General features: G+C 50.6%; 1 protein-coding gene across 1 annotated transcript; it reads left to right on the top strand.

Annotated features, from left to right (window-relative positions):
• Nucleotides 1–1,106: 1,106 nt before the first annotated feature.
• On the top strand, nt 1,107–14,162 carry ZCCHC10 (zinc finger CCHC-type containing 10). Its single transcript, XM_053956289.1, has 4 exons — nt 1,107–3,419; nt 6,127–6,288; nt 9,126–9,167; nt 12,446–14,162. The coding sequence occupies exons 1-4, from the start codon at nt 3,379–3,381 to the stop codon at nt 12,723–12,725; spliced, it is 525 nt and encodes a 174-aa protein (XP_053812264.1). The 5' UTR covers nt 1,107–3,378; the 3' UTR covers nt 12,726–14,162.
• Nucleotides 14,163–16,041: the final 1,879 nt, after the last annotated feature.

Genomic DNA, 16,041 nt, shown 5'->3' with positions numbered 1-16,041 from the left:
GTCTCCCTTTGCTCCTCTGCCAAAGTTCTTTCCTTGCGCCAGGAACGGCAGAAAAAGGCGATAAAGGCACAGCTTGGCAGCACTGCAGAGGACGCTGAGTTGTTGCCCTTAGTCCGAAGCGGCCGGTGCCGCAGAAAAGCCGTTTAGTGAAACTTCTTCCTTGCCTGTGGTGTAAGGACCTGAGGGTGACAGATGTGGTGGATGGGAACAGCACACACACCATGAGATGTAATGGTAATACAAGTACAGTCTCTGGAAACACAGTTTTTGCAGAAAAGGACTTAAACGCCTCCTTATAATTTCTCTTTTGTGATTCAGACATTGCTTGAAATGTCCAAGGCCAGATTGGATGGGATTTGGAGCACCCTGGGACAGTGGAAGGTGGCCCTGCCCATGGCAGGGGTGGAACGAGACGGCCTTTAGGGTCCTTTCAACCCAAACCATTCTGGAATTGGATGTTCTGATTATTCCTGAATTACAGCAGAAGGTCCAAGGCTGGTTTTGATGATCCCAGGTTGAAAATCCAAGGTGTCATAATTTGAGATTGTGTTAAAAGATGGTTTGATACCAAATAGCTCCCAATAAAATTCAGCATTTGATTGCTTTATGTCCAGTAGGATTTACAGTACACTTGGTGTATAATCATCACAGACTATTTTAATATTATTATATCTCACTGGGGCCCTCTGCTGCAGTTTGGATGAGTACAGTACATTACAGTACACAATACATTGTGTTTTGCAGGGCAGTGTTTGGCCACCAAGTGCTCTGTGGGCCTGTGGGAGAAAAGTCCTTTGAAGGATTAGGAATCCCTAAAGAGCTAAACAATTAAAAAAAAAAACAAAACAACATCCCTAGAAGTTCCTGGGACATTCCATGGTCCCAGCAGTGGAGGGGGCAGTGGACAGTGGAGCTGCTCCCCTGGGCGGTGTGAAAGGTTCTGCCAAGGGAAGCATTTTGGGATGAAAGCACGAGGGATTGGTGGATTCATCCTAACACAAACCTAACCTTGATACGTACGAGTTTCAGGAAACCGAATGTTTAGGAATACTTTTAATTCCATGGTGAAACATGCCAAAAACCGCTTGTGTCACAAACTGCGCTACCAAGGGCCCGGCGCTGTACTTACAGGGCTGCTCCTTGTTTCAGTGGCACAGAACACACCCAGAGACACTCGGCAGAGCAGGCAGGAGGGACTCCTGCCCCAGGGCCACTGCCTGCCTCAGCCATTCCGCTCTGGCAGCTGCACTGGGCTGGGGATTGCCTCGGGAATTGCATCACGGTGCTAATGACATGATATCAATGAAGTGTTTGACCTCGGGCGTCCTTGTGATGCCTTCAGTTTGAGTTTTCGTGTTTTCCACACTCTGTTCTCTGTACATTGGTACAGAGCTCTGAACTTCATGTCAAGTGCCAGCAGCTCTCCTCACAGCTCAGGCACACACAACAATCCTTTTCCAGCCCACAACCAAGGACACCGCTGCAGCTTCAGCCCCAAAAAGTGCAAACAGCAGGGAATGGAGGAGAGCAACCTGGGAGGATGGGACTGCAGCACCTGGAGCTGGAATTGGACACTGAACCCCAACAGGGAAATGGACCCAAACTTATAAAAGTGTCAAAACTGGTGAGCAGGAGTCCATGTGGGGTGGAGCCACGGCCGGGCTCTTGCACTGCCCAGGGTGTGTCCTGTGAAGGCTTTTCCATAAATCCCAACTTTATTCCTGTGACTCTCTGCTCCAGGCAGCCTCTGAGGCATCCCCTGAGCGCAGCACGAGGTGCCAAGGAACAGCCCTGGCTGCTGTCCCACGTGGGGAATGTTGTGCAGCCCAGCTTCCTTTTAGGTTTTTCACTTGGCTTTTCCAGAGGGAGCCAGGGAGCAGAGCCGGGTGGCAGAGGGGATGGCAGCGCCCCGGAGTGACCCCGGGCTGGCACATGACCCTGGGATTTGCCAGGGCTGGTGCCCGGGGCACGGGAGGGAGGTGGGGGAGAGGGGCCCTGCCAGCCCCAGCAGCCAGTCCTGGTCACACTCTGCGTTCCTCGGAGCAGCCGCCCTGGGCTTCATTCAGGGCTTGGCTCACTCTGGGCCGTGGGCACTCCTGACCCCAGTCTGCCGCCCCCAGACTTGCCTAAAACTTACCCACAGATAAATCCTTGCCTGGCACACCCAGCACCCTCCTTTTCCTGTGATCTGCAGAAGAAACAGATCTATGATTTCACTGAAATCCACCAGCACGCTGCGTCCCAGAGTCCTCCCAGAAGCTCCAGCCTCAGTTTACAGTTCACTGCAATTCCAGTCCAGTCTTGGAATTCATTAATGCCAGCCAAACACGACCACGAATGCGGGCTTAAAATAATCCCTGGCTGCTCTCTGTCACAGGCTCTTCCTCGGCTGCTGTAAATAGCCCTCACACGTCACCCGACCGAAGGCTCACCGGGCTATTCTGGGATATTCAAATAGGAAAGGGCTTTGTGATCCCCTCTGCTCAGGGATCTGCAGGCAGGCTGCCCCAAGCTCTGACATAAATCACACCACAGAGAACCCAGCTCTCCAAAATCCCACCTCCCCGTGCTGCCAACGTCACCCAGTTCCGTTAGATCAGCAATTTGCAGGGAAACAAATATTAAAACGACAAACTTCCTTTTTTTCTGGCTTCATAGCTTTCCATCAAACCTGAAAGAGAATTGGATATCATGGGTTTCCAAATTAAACCATCAGAGCTGGATGACTGCCCACCGAACAAACAGCAAAGTATCCAAAACAGGGACAGGGACAGGAACAGGGATAGGGACAGGACAGGGACACGAAAAGGGACAGGAACAGGAACAGGGATAGGACAGGGACAGGAACTGGGACAGGCACGGGAACAGGGACAGGAACAGGGATAGGGACAGGACAGGGACCAGGACACGAAAAGGGACAGGAACAGGGATAGGACAGGGACATGAAAAGGGACAGGAACAGGAACAGGGATAGGACAGGGACAGGAACTGGGACAGGGACACGAAAAGGGACCGGGACAGAACAGGGATAGGACAGGGACAGGGACATGAAAAGGGACAGGAACAGGGACAGGGATGGGACAGGGACAGGGACACGAAAAGGGCCCGGGCGCTGCAATGACATGGCGGGAGCGGCAGGGGCGATAGAGAGTGCAGGCCCGCGGGCGCTGCCGCTCTGGCCGCCGGAGGACTATTTCTCTATGGTCCAGGAGGACTCGCTCTCTATGACCCTGGAGGTCTAATTCGCTATGACCACGGAGGACTCTCTGTCTATGGCGGCCGCACCCTGCCCGCAGGGCCGCATGTCCCGGCATGCCCCGCGGCCGCCACTAGTCCCGCCGTTCCCGGGGCAGCCTCACTTCCGGCGCGGGCGTTAAGATGGCGACGCCCATGCACCGGCTGATTGCCCGCAGACAGGCGTGAGTGGGACCGGGGGGGCCGCGCGGGGCGGGCTCGGGCTGAGGAGCGGCGGGCACTGCTGGGGCCGCGGTGCCCGGCGTTTTCCCGGCGTTTTCCCGGCGCTCTGCGGCCTCCGCGCCGCCTCGCTGTGTCCCGGGAGAGGGCGCAGCTCGACTGAGGGGAAACCGCCCCGAAACGCGGCTGGGGCGGAACGACGGCGGCCTCGGGTGTCCGTGCACGGCCGGGGCTCGGACTCGGGGGTCGTGGTGGGTCCTTTCCGCTCAGGGCGTCCCGCGGTGCAGAGGCTGAGGGAGTTGTTGGCCTTGGCTGCTGCCGTGGGGAGCGTTGGGAGCGGGAGCGGCGCTCGGGGGGAGCGCTCGGGGCTCGGGAGGAGCGCTCGGGGCTCGGGGGGAGCGCTCGGGGCTCGGGGGGAGCGCTCGGGGCTCGAGAGGAGCGCTCGGGGTCATTTCCCTGCCCCAGTTCGAACACGAAACAATAACCTTCAGGTTCGTTTTGTTGCGGTGAGTTTGCGGAGCTGTCCGAAGGCAAGGAAACGCCAGGCGAGCGGCTCTCGCTCCGCCGGGGATGTTGCAATCCAGGAACTCCCTCAGCTCCGAAGGGATCTGATTGCAGAGCTCTGGAACGAGGAAACCACTTTTTTGGGGTTTTTTTGTGCAGCAGATGTGTGTCCCGCTCACCTGTGGGGTGCTGACGTTGGTTCTTCTGCTCTTTGTTGGTTTGGTGTTGGTTTTTTCCCTTAAATTAATTTATTTCTCTTGTTTCAGTTTTTGGGCCGTGGGGTTTTTGCCCAATCACAGTGTGCAGGATGTGGTCAACTTCTTTGTGACTTAGGAATAATTTCTTTTCTATTTTCGAGGGGAAAGTAACTTGGGCATTCAAAGTGCTCCCGGAACACTTGTTCCTTTGAGTTGCTATTTCATTGGGGTTGAGGACTCACGTTTAGCTTGGATGTCTTTGTGCTTGCCGGGTGTGTGCTGAGCTGTGCCTCTGCTCCAGGCCTGGGGTCGCTGATCCCTGCTCTGAGTTTCCCTCAGCTCTGTGCTCTTCATCAGTGCCAGACCCGTTAGTGCTGCTGTGCAGGGCTGGAATTGTGAATTTTCTTGGCTTTAGGGCTTCCTCCTGACCCGTTACGTCCCGTGCAGCCGTGTGTGGGGTGGGCATTCTGCAGCCCCCAGTTGTGGGGCTGTTGCTGTGGGCACAGCTCGGGGAGGGGCTGAGGGACAAGCACGGGGGTGGGGTTGTGTTGAGGAAGAGGAGGGGGAGCCATCAGCCTGCTGGCTGTACCTGCCGAGGCAGAGGCAAAGCAAAGCCCCCCGAGCTGCAGCTCATCCCCGGGCGTTCTGGTTCCTGCCCCAGGCCAGGTTCATTGTGCTCTGCAGCCTGGGACTTCAGCCAGATTTTCCTGCTGCTTTAGGGTTAGGGTAAGCATTTTTAAAGGTGGGCATTTTTAAGGGTGGGCATTTTTAAAGGTGGGCATTTTTAAGGGTGAGCATTTTTAAGGGTGGGCATTTTTAAGGGTGGGCATTTTTAAGGGTGGGCATTTTTAAGGGTGGGCATTTTTAAGGGTGGGCATTTCTAAAGGTGGGCATTTTTAAGGGTGAGCATTTCTAAGGCCTCAGGATGAAGCCAAATGCTCTGCACTGAAAAAGGGCTGAGTGTTCAGCTCCCTGCAGGAGCTGGCACTGAGAGTGCTGGCTGAAGCTGAGGGAGAAGCAGTTCACAGCCTGGCTGGGAGAGGGGGAATGCTCCCTGCTCATCTGTCACTTCATCTCACACATGAGTTTCGGAGCTTCTAGATCAGCCAGGCTGCAATTTCAGAGAGTTTAGATGGGCTGGCCTTGAAAAAATCATGTTTTGGTGCTTGGAACAAAAACTGAAGGTGGCAGGAAGAGACAGCAGTGGCAGGGAGCTGAAGTGGCACAGCCCTGAGCTCAGGACTAATTTTGGCTGTGACCTTGGGCAGCTCCTGGGCTGGGTGAGTTCCCTTCTTTGTAAAGGAGGAGAGCAGCTGGGAGAGGAGGCAAAACAGCTTTGCAGAGCTTCAGAAGAGCAGCTTAAGAGCTCCAGCATGAAAACAGGAGTGTTTTCCCTTCCATGACTTCTAGAAATGCCCATGGGATTGCAGCAGAGTGAGAACTGGACTGGAGTGTGAAATGTCCCTGCTGCTGCAGGTGTTTGGGGATGGGACAGCCAGGGAGGAGTGCCTGGAGTCACTCTGCACAGAATGAGCAGGAGTCTGCTTGTCCCAGAGATAAATCTTGTGCCAGGCTTTACCAGCTCCTGGGTGGAGCTCATTTGGATTTCCTGGGAGCCTCTCAGAGAGCCCTGGGCTCTGAGAGCTGGGCAGTTTGGGACTTGGGTGTTAAATTTCAGGAACTGGAAATGAAGCTGCTGCTCTTTGTTCTAAACCAGAATTTCAGTGTTTCTCTGAAGCCAGAAGCACCTGCAGCTGTTGGATAGCAGCAAACTGGGCAGTGTGATTGTTCCCATGTGCAAGTGTTTTAATAAATGAAGATCTCTCTGCCTGAATTCTGTGTCTGCTTGGTGTTACTGCCCATGTCCTGATTCAAAAGAAAACCTGAAGCACCTGTAAACATCTGGTTTAATCATAACTTGATTAAAGCTGCATGATAAAAAACTAAATATTTTTTCACTGGGTAGAACAGACCTGGAATGAGTTACTTAAGCAATTGTGCATTTTTCTAGGGAGGCAAACAAGCAGCATGTGAGGTGTCAGAAGTGTTTAGAGTTTGGCCACTGGACATATGAATGTAAAGGGAAGAGAAAATACCTGCACAGGCCTTCCAGGACAGCTCAGCTGGCCAAAATCCTTAAGGAGAAAGAAAAGCAACTCCTGCTGCAGCAGAGGTAAGGCTGGCAAGATGAAATGTCTGGTTTGTGATTGAAATAAAAGATGTTGTCCCAGACCATTTTCTGTGATCTTTTCCTCCAGACTGTGGAATGTGTGCTTGATTTAATGTTAGAGCTGATTTGTGTGTTAGGTGAAATATGTACACTCAGGTCCCAGAGAATTCAAATCAGCATTTTAATTTCATCAACACCTGCTCATCTGAAATACCTTTAAAACTGTTTTGGCCTGTCTGAAACAAAAGCCATGCACTGAGCCAAAGTTAAATCAGTTGGAGCCTTTTTGGTAGTGGAGCAGTTTCCTGAATTCCTTGGTTGTTTGATTTCATGTTTCTGTGCTGTGCAGGCAGTGAAAGCTGCAGATTTATTTCTAGCAATTCTTGCCCTGTGTCCAGATCTGCTGCTCAGAGCTGCAGTTAAACCTGGCCCAGCCCTGCTCCTGCTGCTCCCTGGGAGCTGCAGGGCTCAGGCAGGTGAAGGAGAGTTGGGTTATCAGCTTTAACCCAAGCATGAAGTGAAAACAGCTCACTGAATTGCACAATTACTTCCTCTTGTGACAGCCCTGAAGGTGGAAGGAGCAGAGAAACCTAAACAGGGCTCTGCCTGTGGCACCTGATTTCCTTTCCCCTTTGCCCTGGGAGTATTTCAGTTCTTCCCCCCAGGTTAATAATTGTTTTAACAAGCAAAACTAATGCAGCACCTCGGTTCTCCATGCAGCTCCATGTGTCAGGGTCCTTGCTGCCACTCCAGTTTGGTTTTGGGAGCTGCAGAGGCACAGGGGCACTCCCAGTGCCACTCCTTGCACCTGGAATTCCTGAGGCTTTGGCCACGTGTCCTCAGGCACTGCCCTTGCCCTCATCCCCCTGGCAGGATGGGAGGTGGGGACAGCATTCCCTGTTCCTCCTGGTGGTACAGGGAAGGCTGGCAGCTCTGAGTCACAGCTGCAACCCTGCCTGCACTGGAGACTCATTAGCTTGGGAGGATTGATTTTGAAATGAATTCTGATCCACTGAGTAACTGGGAAGTAATTAGAGTAATTAATTAGAGTCACCCAGTGCTGTAGATAGATCAGCAGTGCTTAAAAAAAGACTGGACGTGGCACTTGGTGCTATAGTCTAGTTGAGGTGTTAAGGCATAGGTTGGACTTGATGCTCTTAGAGGTCTCTTCCAACCTCATTATTCTGGGATTCTGTGACTCTGACACTTGGCTCCATTTGGAGGCCAAGTCTCTTCAGAGTCTCAAGATTTTTAGGCTAAGTTTGAGTTCAAGGCTCAGATTATTTCCTTGTTGCTTTTTTGCCCCTTTTCTGGTGGATTCTGCAGATTACCACTGGAGGATGGTGAATTGAGGGTGAAATTCCTTGTCCTGTCCTTGGGCTTGAATCTGAGTGTGGGGTCATTTTGTCTGGGAGTTACAGGACTGGCCAGCCTGGCACAAAAGGAGCTTTGGGGCTCTAACAGTGAGAGGCATGTGCTGGGAAAAATCCTCTTGTGAAAGGGAGCCTGAGTGACCCCCAGGTGGGAGCAGTGGTTAATCTGGGCAGTGGGGTTCTGTCATCCTGAGCTCCTCAGCTGTGCCAGGAGGGATCCTGTTCCTCAGCTGCCAGGGCTACACTTCCAAGGGTGAAGCTTTTTTTTTTTTTTTGTGGAAAAATAACTTCCTGGGTCACACTTGTGCTTTTTGTGTCACTTGCTTTGGGAGGTTCTCCTTGCCTTTGGAGAAGTTGGGTCTCCCACAGGTCTGCTTTGGACAGCCTGTGTCACCACCATTAAAGAGCCACGCAGGAATCATTAACCAGAAGGCAAACCCAGCCTAAAAAGGTCAATATTTACCTCTGACAACCTCATCCAGGCTTTTCCAGCATGCAGATGTTCCAGGCTCCCCGTGCTTGCCTCGTGTTGGCCCCACGATTCTGATTCAGCCTAGAGCAGGGCAGGGAGCTGAGGGAATGCTCATTCCTGGAGATGCTGGAGCTCTGAGCCCAGCCCTGAGCTGGGTTTATGGCTCAGATTATGGAGGGAATGTCCAGAGCAAGTCTGACCTGAGAGTAGGAGCTCCTGGAGTAACTCCTGAGTAACCCACACCTCACACACGAGCGGGAGGCACTCCCTGAGCAAGGTCCTGTCCCCTCAAAGGTGCTTTGGGGTTGAATTCTGTTCTCACAGGGTCTCCTCTTACCTGGGAACCCCCTGGTTCCCTGCAGAGGGATGGGAAAGGTTGGAATCTGAGTATCAGTGAATCTTCCCCTTGGCCACAGGAGAGCGTGGGGAGTGTGGAGAACTCTTGTGTGCTGATAATGTTTTCATACCTTGTGTGTGAAAACTAAAAATTGGAGAAATCTCATTTTTTTGATGACACACAAAGAACTTTCCTCCGTGGCACCACTAAAACTGTGTGAGGGGATGAACATTTGGGAATCTGACAGACACACTGCTGGAAAACATCAATATAAATGGACTTTTCTCTTTCTTTTTGCACTTGAAAGAAATGTGAAAGCTACAGGCTAAGTCAAGCTTTTACCCTTGATTTCAATCAATTCAATTATTGCTAAATATAGTTACAACTTCTTTGTATCCTGTCCTCCTGTGCCTTTCACACCCCAGCTGCTGCTGTCCATACAAAATGAGACAAAGGGGAGAGCAGAGCATAAACAGCACAGAAAATTAGAGGTGAATTTTTAGAGGTGAACCCTGGCTCATAGGTGGGTTTTCTCTGCTTTGCACAGGCCTGAGCTGCCCAGTGCCCTTTGAATATTAAACTCAGCCTCAGTGTGCTGCTATGTATTTAATTTTCCTATTGCATTAATCAAAGCCATTATTTTTTCCCCCTTAATTAGCGCTGGAGAAAGTGCTGCAGAAAAGAAGACCAAGAAAAAAAGGTACGTGGGGACAGGGTCCTGCACTGGTGGGGACTGGTCCTGCACTGGTGGGGACTGGTCCTGCACTGGTGGGGACTGGTCCTGCACTGGTGGGGACTGGTCCTGCACTGGCTGTTCCAGCAGGACTTTGGGAGGGGGGTGGCAAAAGTAGCTTTATAAATAAGTTTTGTTTTTCCTGCTTTGAGGCTGTTACAGCTTTTGTCTGACAGGCATGTGGAGAATTTCTACTCCTCCCTGTCCAAAATCTCTCAAAATTTTATTCTCTGTTTTTCTCCCTGCCAAGTTTCCTCCCCCTGCATGATCCTGCAGTAGGAATAAAAGGCTTCCCATTTCTGCCTCAGAGTCCACCAGGAGTCTCTGAAACAAGACTGACACAGGGGTGTCTGGTCTCTCATTGCTCCACCTGCCCATCCTACTCTGACTTCTACTCTCTTCATTCCCTTCTCCTGCCAATTCTCTTTCTCTCAAGCTTTGTCTAAAGGATGAAATAAAACATCTTAAAAAAAACCATCCCCAAAACAAACAAAACCCCCTTGATCCCAAACTAAAGCAAAATCCAGAAAATGACCCTGGCCCTCTCCATGTCCTGCTTGGAGCCAGGAACTCTTTTGAAATTGTTTGTACTTTACCTTGCATTAATGTTTACTTGGGAATTTGCTTTCTTAGCAAATGGGAAGGAGGAACAGCCAGAACTGTGGCTGTAAGACTCCTGGAATGGGAGTTTTACACCAGGGAATGTCTGTGCAGTAACAGCCCAGCATCTCTTCCCCTTTAGTGTCACTTGTGTGTCTCTCAGTCTGATCTAACCCAGTTTTCAGGAGGTGTTTAAAGGCCAGGCCTTTGCTGTGTGTGACAGGCAGTAAATAAGGCAGAGCAGATCTTTAAAGTGTTCTTTATTCCAGGCTGTCCTGTGGAATGTGCTTTATTGGAATGGGCTGTCTCAGTGTGTTCTAGCGAAGGCTGCTTTCCCAGAAGTGCCAGTTTATTGCTGGAGTTACTCAGGGCTGGTGAGATCATGAATTAACTGGTTTTGAGCTGGGCAGCTCAGGCCTCTTCCTGCCTCAGCTTCCTCAGACCCTGCAGCCTTTGCTGATATAATTATTTACAGAGTATTTGAGCTCCAAACCAGTGCAGAAATGGACAGAGCAAAAGGGTTCATGGGGAGGGGATGGTTTGGACACTTTTTCCTTGAAGTTTTAAAACTCTTGTAAATTTGAATTATTCTCCTGCTTCTATGCAAGCCCAGAATAATCCATCAATATAAATTCCTTTCCAGTCAGTTTGCTATTTAGATTTTTATTATAACATGGGAAGACTTAAATGTGGAGAATCCAGCATATTTCTAAGTTCCACATTTAAAATAAAGCTGTTAAAATTTGGGTTCTGGCAGGAGGAGCATGAACCTTTTCCACAGAGTGTTTGTTTTGATATAAACACTAATGAGGGAGCTCAGCCTAACCAGAAAAACAGGCTGAGGCAGAGCAGCTGCTGCAGAGCCCTGTGACCTCAGGTGACAGAGCCACCTTCCAGGTGCTCCTTGGCCTCAGTGTCCCACCCAGAATGCCTGAATTCCCTGCTCGCTCCACTCCTGCTCACTCCCTGCCCATTCCCTGCTCTCCTCAGGCCCCAGCTGTGGCTGTGCCCACACTTGTGGGTTGGGTGTCAGAGCAGAGCAGGGTGCCAGCCTGGGGTGCCAGCCCGGGCTCCAACTGCACTTGGCCCCCACAGGGGCACAGAACCAGAGATGAACTCTTGGAAACTTGTCCTGAGGAGGATGAATGGTACCTTCTTTCAAATTCTCTGTTTTCCCAGAGGTGAGATAAGCCCCACAATCTTAGATTACCAGCTACAGGCTCTGCACTGTCACACTCCTGAATTGTATTTTGAGTTTTACCTGTCCCATCTCCATCCTCCTGCTGTCAGTACCAGCAGCCCACGTGTTGCCTCTCCTGAGAACAAGTTCCTGCCTCTTCCCTCTGGGAGAGGCAGCTTTAAGTGCAGCATCCTGATGTTTCTGGGAGGGAGTTTTGGAATAAACCTAACCACTGGATGTCCATGGATTGCTGCTATGGATTCTGTGAAAGGAGATCAGGAAAAGCAAGTTCAGAGTTACTCAGGGGATCCTCTCATTCCTGCCCATCTCATGGAACTGCTCAGATTGAAACTGTTACTCCCATATTTTGTATTTTTGTCATCTTAGTGTTGGTTTTTCCCCCAGAAAAGTCAGTGTTTAAGCTGCCCTTATGGGGGAACAGTTGTTGTGTCTGCACACAGAGACAGCAGATTACAGATGTATAATAAAAACTTCAGTGCTTTGTGGCTTAATCCACACCCACATTTGTCAGCTGACAGGGCTGATATGATGAAAAAACCTCACACTCTTCAATAACCTTAACACAGGCACTTCCTGAGCTGTTACATTGAACCAAACCCTCTGATAAAAACCACTGCATTAATTTTCTAATGGGAACAAGAGTCTGCATTATCATAATTTACATTTTTGGATGCTCTTTGATTGACTTTGGTGGGAAGGGAAGTGAATCAGTGTCTTGTGCTTCAGGGAAAGACCTCTGAGAGACTTGAATTGTACTTTCTTAGAATTTGTATCACCTCCCTAAATCAGAGACATTGATCTTGAGAACAATGGCCCCAGGAAGGGCTGAACATGAAAAAAAAATGCAGAGGATACACAAATCCTCTTTGCTGTGTTCATCATTCTGTCTTAATCTTGGATTGCTTCCACCCTTCTCCTCCACCTGGAAAACACAGGCATCCTGTAGTGACAGGTACTTTGGGTTCTTTTGCCAGGAGTAATCTAAGAAGAGTTTTTGCTGGGAACAGCTCTGACCTTGGTGAAATCACTGCTGGAGCCTCCCCTGGCTCTTGCAGTGGCAGAATTTCCCTGTTGCAGTGGTGAGGCAGGGCTGGGCCTGGCTGGTTCAGGGCAGTCAGGCCAGCAAAGCCCCTGCTCAGGGCTAGGAAGGAGATCCTGGCCAGCTTTCCCTCCCTGCCCCTCTCTGCTGTCCTGCTGGGTTATGCCATGTCCTGGGGCCACTCTGCCATTGCCCAAACAGCCAAATCCACTCATCCAGGCGTGGAGAAGGGAGGGGAGGGCACAGGGATTCATCTCAGATGGTGAGGCCTGAAATTTTGCTGGTGAGGTGTGGAGCTTTTCAAGGCAAATGCTTGATCTTTGGATTATGGTGGCAGAGCAGAGGGAACTCTCTGTGTGTGATGGGCTCTGGCAGGGCTGTGCTCAGCTCTTTGTTCTCTCTCAGGTCCAAGAGTGTGACCAGTTCCAGCAGCAGCAGCAGTGACAGCTCAGCCAGCGACTCCTCCGACAGCGAGGACTCCTCTACCTCCTCCTCCTCCTCCTCCTCAGACAGTGACAGTGAGGACAGCAACTCCTCCTCCTCCTCCTCCCCCTCCTCCAGCAGCTCTTCCTCCTCCTCCGACTTCGAGTCGGATTCCAGCTCCTCCAGCAGCAGCAGCAGCAGCAGCAGCAGCACAGACAGCAGCTCTGAGGATGAGCCCCCAAAGAAGAAGAAGAAGAAATAGCTGGGGAGGTGCAGGACTGGTGGGAGTGAGTGACACTGCCCTCCCGGGGGCTGGAGCACACGGTGCCAAACGCTCCCTGGTCAGCATTTCTACTGCTCACATTTCTAAGTGTTCTGCGTAGTTGTTCATAGGACATGGAAGGTATTAAATGGCACGTGAGACTTACTGAGAGAGTATTTTTGTGGTTTATCCTTTTATGGAAGATTTTACTTTTTTAGTTCCTAAAAAAAAAAAAAAAAAAAAAGTTCTATCATCAGATTTGTTTATATGAGCTAAAGTCCAGTAACCTGGATGTTTACATGCTGGAAAGTAAAAGCTTTTTGTTGCAGATTATGCTGTGCATCATGTGCTGTTTCTCTGTTAATGACAGTTTCACTTCCATTGAGAAAAATCCTCTAAACTGTTAAAAGCAGAAGTTTTTCAGTGCTGCTGTGGAGCTGTGGCATTGTCGAACCTGAGCCTCCCATCTCGCCGGTGACAGACGGGTTCTGTGCTGCTGAGCTTGTGTTCCAGTGGCTTCTCCTGATGCTTCCAGGTCGAGTCTTCACTGCACCACCCAGCTGAGCTGTGTTGATTTGTCCCTGACCAGTGTCGTGCTTGTCCTGCCCACGGGCTCTGGGCCCTTCCCTCCCCCGTGTCCTTGGCTGCTGTTGGAGGTGTTTGCTGAGACACAGGGTTGGTGTTGGGAGCAGCAGCCCAGTGAATCGGGGCTGGTGCTGCTTTAGGAGTTTCATCTTTGTGCCTTTTTTTTTGTAAAATCAGTGTAGCCCAGCGAGACAAGGGCTGGAGTGGGGGTTCTGCAGACCTCCATCAGAATATTCCCATCCATAACGTGGTCAGCAAAAGCAGAGAAATAATAACAAACAGAACTGGGCACTGTTTCCTCTGGCTGCTCAGTAAGGAAGAGACTCCTTGAAGGAAAGGTCTCAGAGGCAAGCATTTCCCAAGGAATGTGTGAAACACAGGATTGCCAGGCTGCTGAGTGGCAGTCTGCAGCAATCCAGGCATTCTCTGATTGTGGGAATGGCCTGGGGAAGCAAGTGAGTGCAAACCCCACAAAAGCAGATCCCAACACGCTGCAGAACAGGGATTGCTGGATGCAGAGTGGGAATTGTTTGGTTTTCTGGTGGATTGAAGCAGTTGCTGTTAGTATTTTATTTGGGGATGCAGTCTCCTGAATTTCTTACTGTTGGAGTGCCCTTTTGGGGAGGGGGCATCACTTGTGGAAGAATTTTCAAGTATCTTGGTTTAGGTTAAATACAGTAACTAAACTATTTTTTATATTTTTATGGAAAGAGTAGTATGTAGACTTACTTTGGAATAAACTGTGTTTATTTAAATGTTTGAAAATACCCATGTTGTGTGTCTGTCTGACCACTCCTGTGTTTTACAGAACACGCTGCAGGCTATAAATAAAACTACCAAAAAAGTGTTCAAGTCTTGTGGAGTGAATGTGCCATTTAATGGGAAAGTGAAAAAATTATTAAACACTAGTTGCTAAGTTGAGGCATACTGCAAGTATCTAAAATATTTGTGGTGTTTGTGTGCAGGTTTCAGCTGGAGTTGCCCTGGCATTCCCTCACAGAGGGGCAGGATTGCTCCCGGGGAAGTTTCTCCAGCCAGAAGTCCCTCTGTATCCAAATTAAAAAAAGTTTAGTTTCAAATACAATGTTTGTATTGGCTGTTTTTTTTTTTTTTTTTTCTGTTTTGTTTTTTGGTTTTTTTGGGGGGGGGTTGGTTTTGTGGGGTTTTTTTGTGGTTTTTTTGTTTTTTTTTTTTTGTTTTTTTTTTTTTTTTTTTTTTTGTTTGTTTGGTTTTTTTTGTTTTGTTTTTTTTTGTTTTTTTTGGGGGGGTTGGTTTTGTGGGTTTTTTTGTGTTTTTTTTTTTTTTGTTTTGGTTTTTTTTTGGTTTTTTTTTTGTTTTGTTTTGGTTTTTTTTGGTTTTTTTTTGTTTTTTTTTTTTTTTTTTTTTTTTTTGTTTTTGTTTTTGTTTTTTTTTTTTGTTTTTTACCTTCTTGCCTTTTCTGGTTACTTTGTCTCTAGGTGTTGCTATTCTACAGAGTAACCCCCCAGCCTTGCCCTCCTACATCTGCCGCTCTCCTGGCCGATTAGGAATTTTCTCAAAGCCCTGTTAACCAGTTCAATCCCTCCCACTCCAAGCAAAGCTGCCCCTGCTCATGGCGGGGGAGCAGCTGATGCAGCCTGGCAGGAAAACAGCCTCAGGAAAAGCCCTCGCCCCTCGAGGAGAAGCAGAGGGGGAGCAGGACAAGGGGGGACAGCCCTGCCGCCCCTCCCCAGCAGGCGTTGGGTGCCCTGGGTGCAAGTGCCCGCCTCAGTCTCTGTGTCGCCCTGGTTATCAAGAGTTTTCTAAAGCCTTCTGAGTTTACGTTCTTGTAGAGAACTTTCCCCACACAACTTTCTGTAAACAACCTATTGTTTTGCATTCTTTCATAGAGGAGGAGAAATTTGATGTACAGGTAGTTTGTCCAGTGTCCTTGGAGAGGTGGCACGTTCACCCTCCAACCCACTGGCATCTTTTGAGAGCTATAAAAGATTGGAGTCAGAAAAAATAAATGAGTCTCTTCATCGTGACCAAAGCTGTGGTGCGTCGTTTTTCCTTGTGTCATCTGGTGACAGTCTGTGCGTTCGTTTGTTTGCTTAGGGAGGAGTCCTTGATAAACGGGAGCTTTCCCAGCGAAAGGCTTGGCCTTGTGCAGTTCTGCTTGTCCCGGCTGTGCCCTCAGCAGCCGCTGGGACAATGGCTGCAGTCCGAGCTGGGTCTCCACAGCCTCCTTTGTTCACCGGGCGTGTCCCAGAGTCCCGGGATGGTTTGGGTTGGAAGGACCCTAAATCCCACCCAGCGCCACCCTGCCGTGGCAGGGACACCCCCCCCTGTCCCAGGTGCTCCCAGCCCCGTGCAGCCCGGCCTGGGGCGCTGCCAGGGCTGCAGCGGCCGCAGCCTCTCGGGGTGAGCTCTGCCAGGGCCCGCCCGCCCTCCCAGGGAACAATTCCTGCGCCATCCCGTGTGTCCTGAGCCTCCAGCCCGGGGAGATCCTCTCTCTGCGCGGCTTCCTGCAGCCCGTCCGGGCAGTGCGAGGCCACAGCGGGGTCACGCCCGGCTCCTCTCCGGGCCGAGCAGCCGCGGCTCTCCCGCTCCCGCTCCCGGTCCCTATCCCGCTCCCGCTCCCGAGCCCGGTCCCGCTCCCGGTCCGAATCCCGACCCCGCTCCCGATCCCGGTCCCGATCCCACTCCCGGTCCCGGTCCCGATCCCGGACCCCGCTCCCGATCCCAATCCCGGTCCCGATCCCAATCCCGA

Source organism: Vidua chalybeata, chromosome 15 (assembly GCF_026979565.1).
Source record: "Vidua chalybeata isolate OUT-0048 chromosome 15, bVidCha1 merged haplotype, whole genome shotgun sequence".
Classification (NCBI taxonomy): Eukaryota; Metazoa; Chordata; class Aves; order Passeriformes; family Viduidae; genus Vidua; species Vidua chalybeata.
Note: the sequence above shows the minus strand (reverse complement) of the source record. Positions and strands in the feature narration are given on the sequence as shown.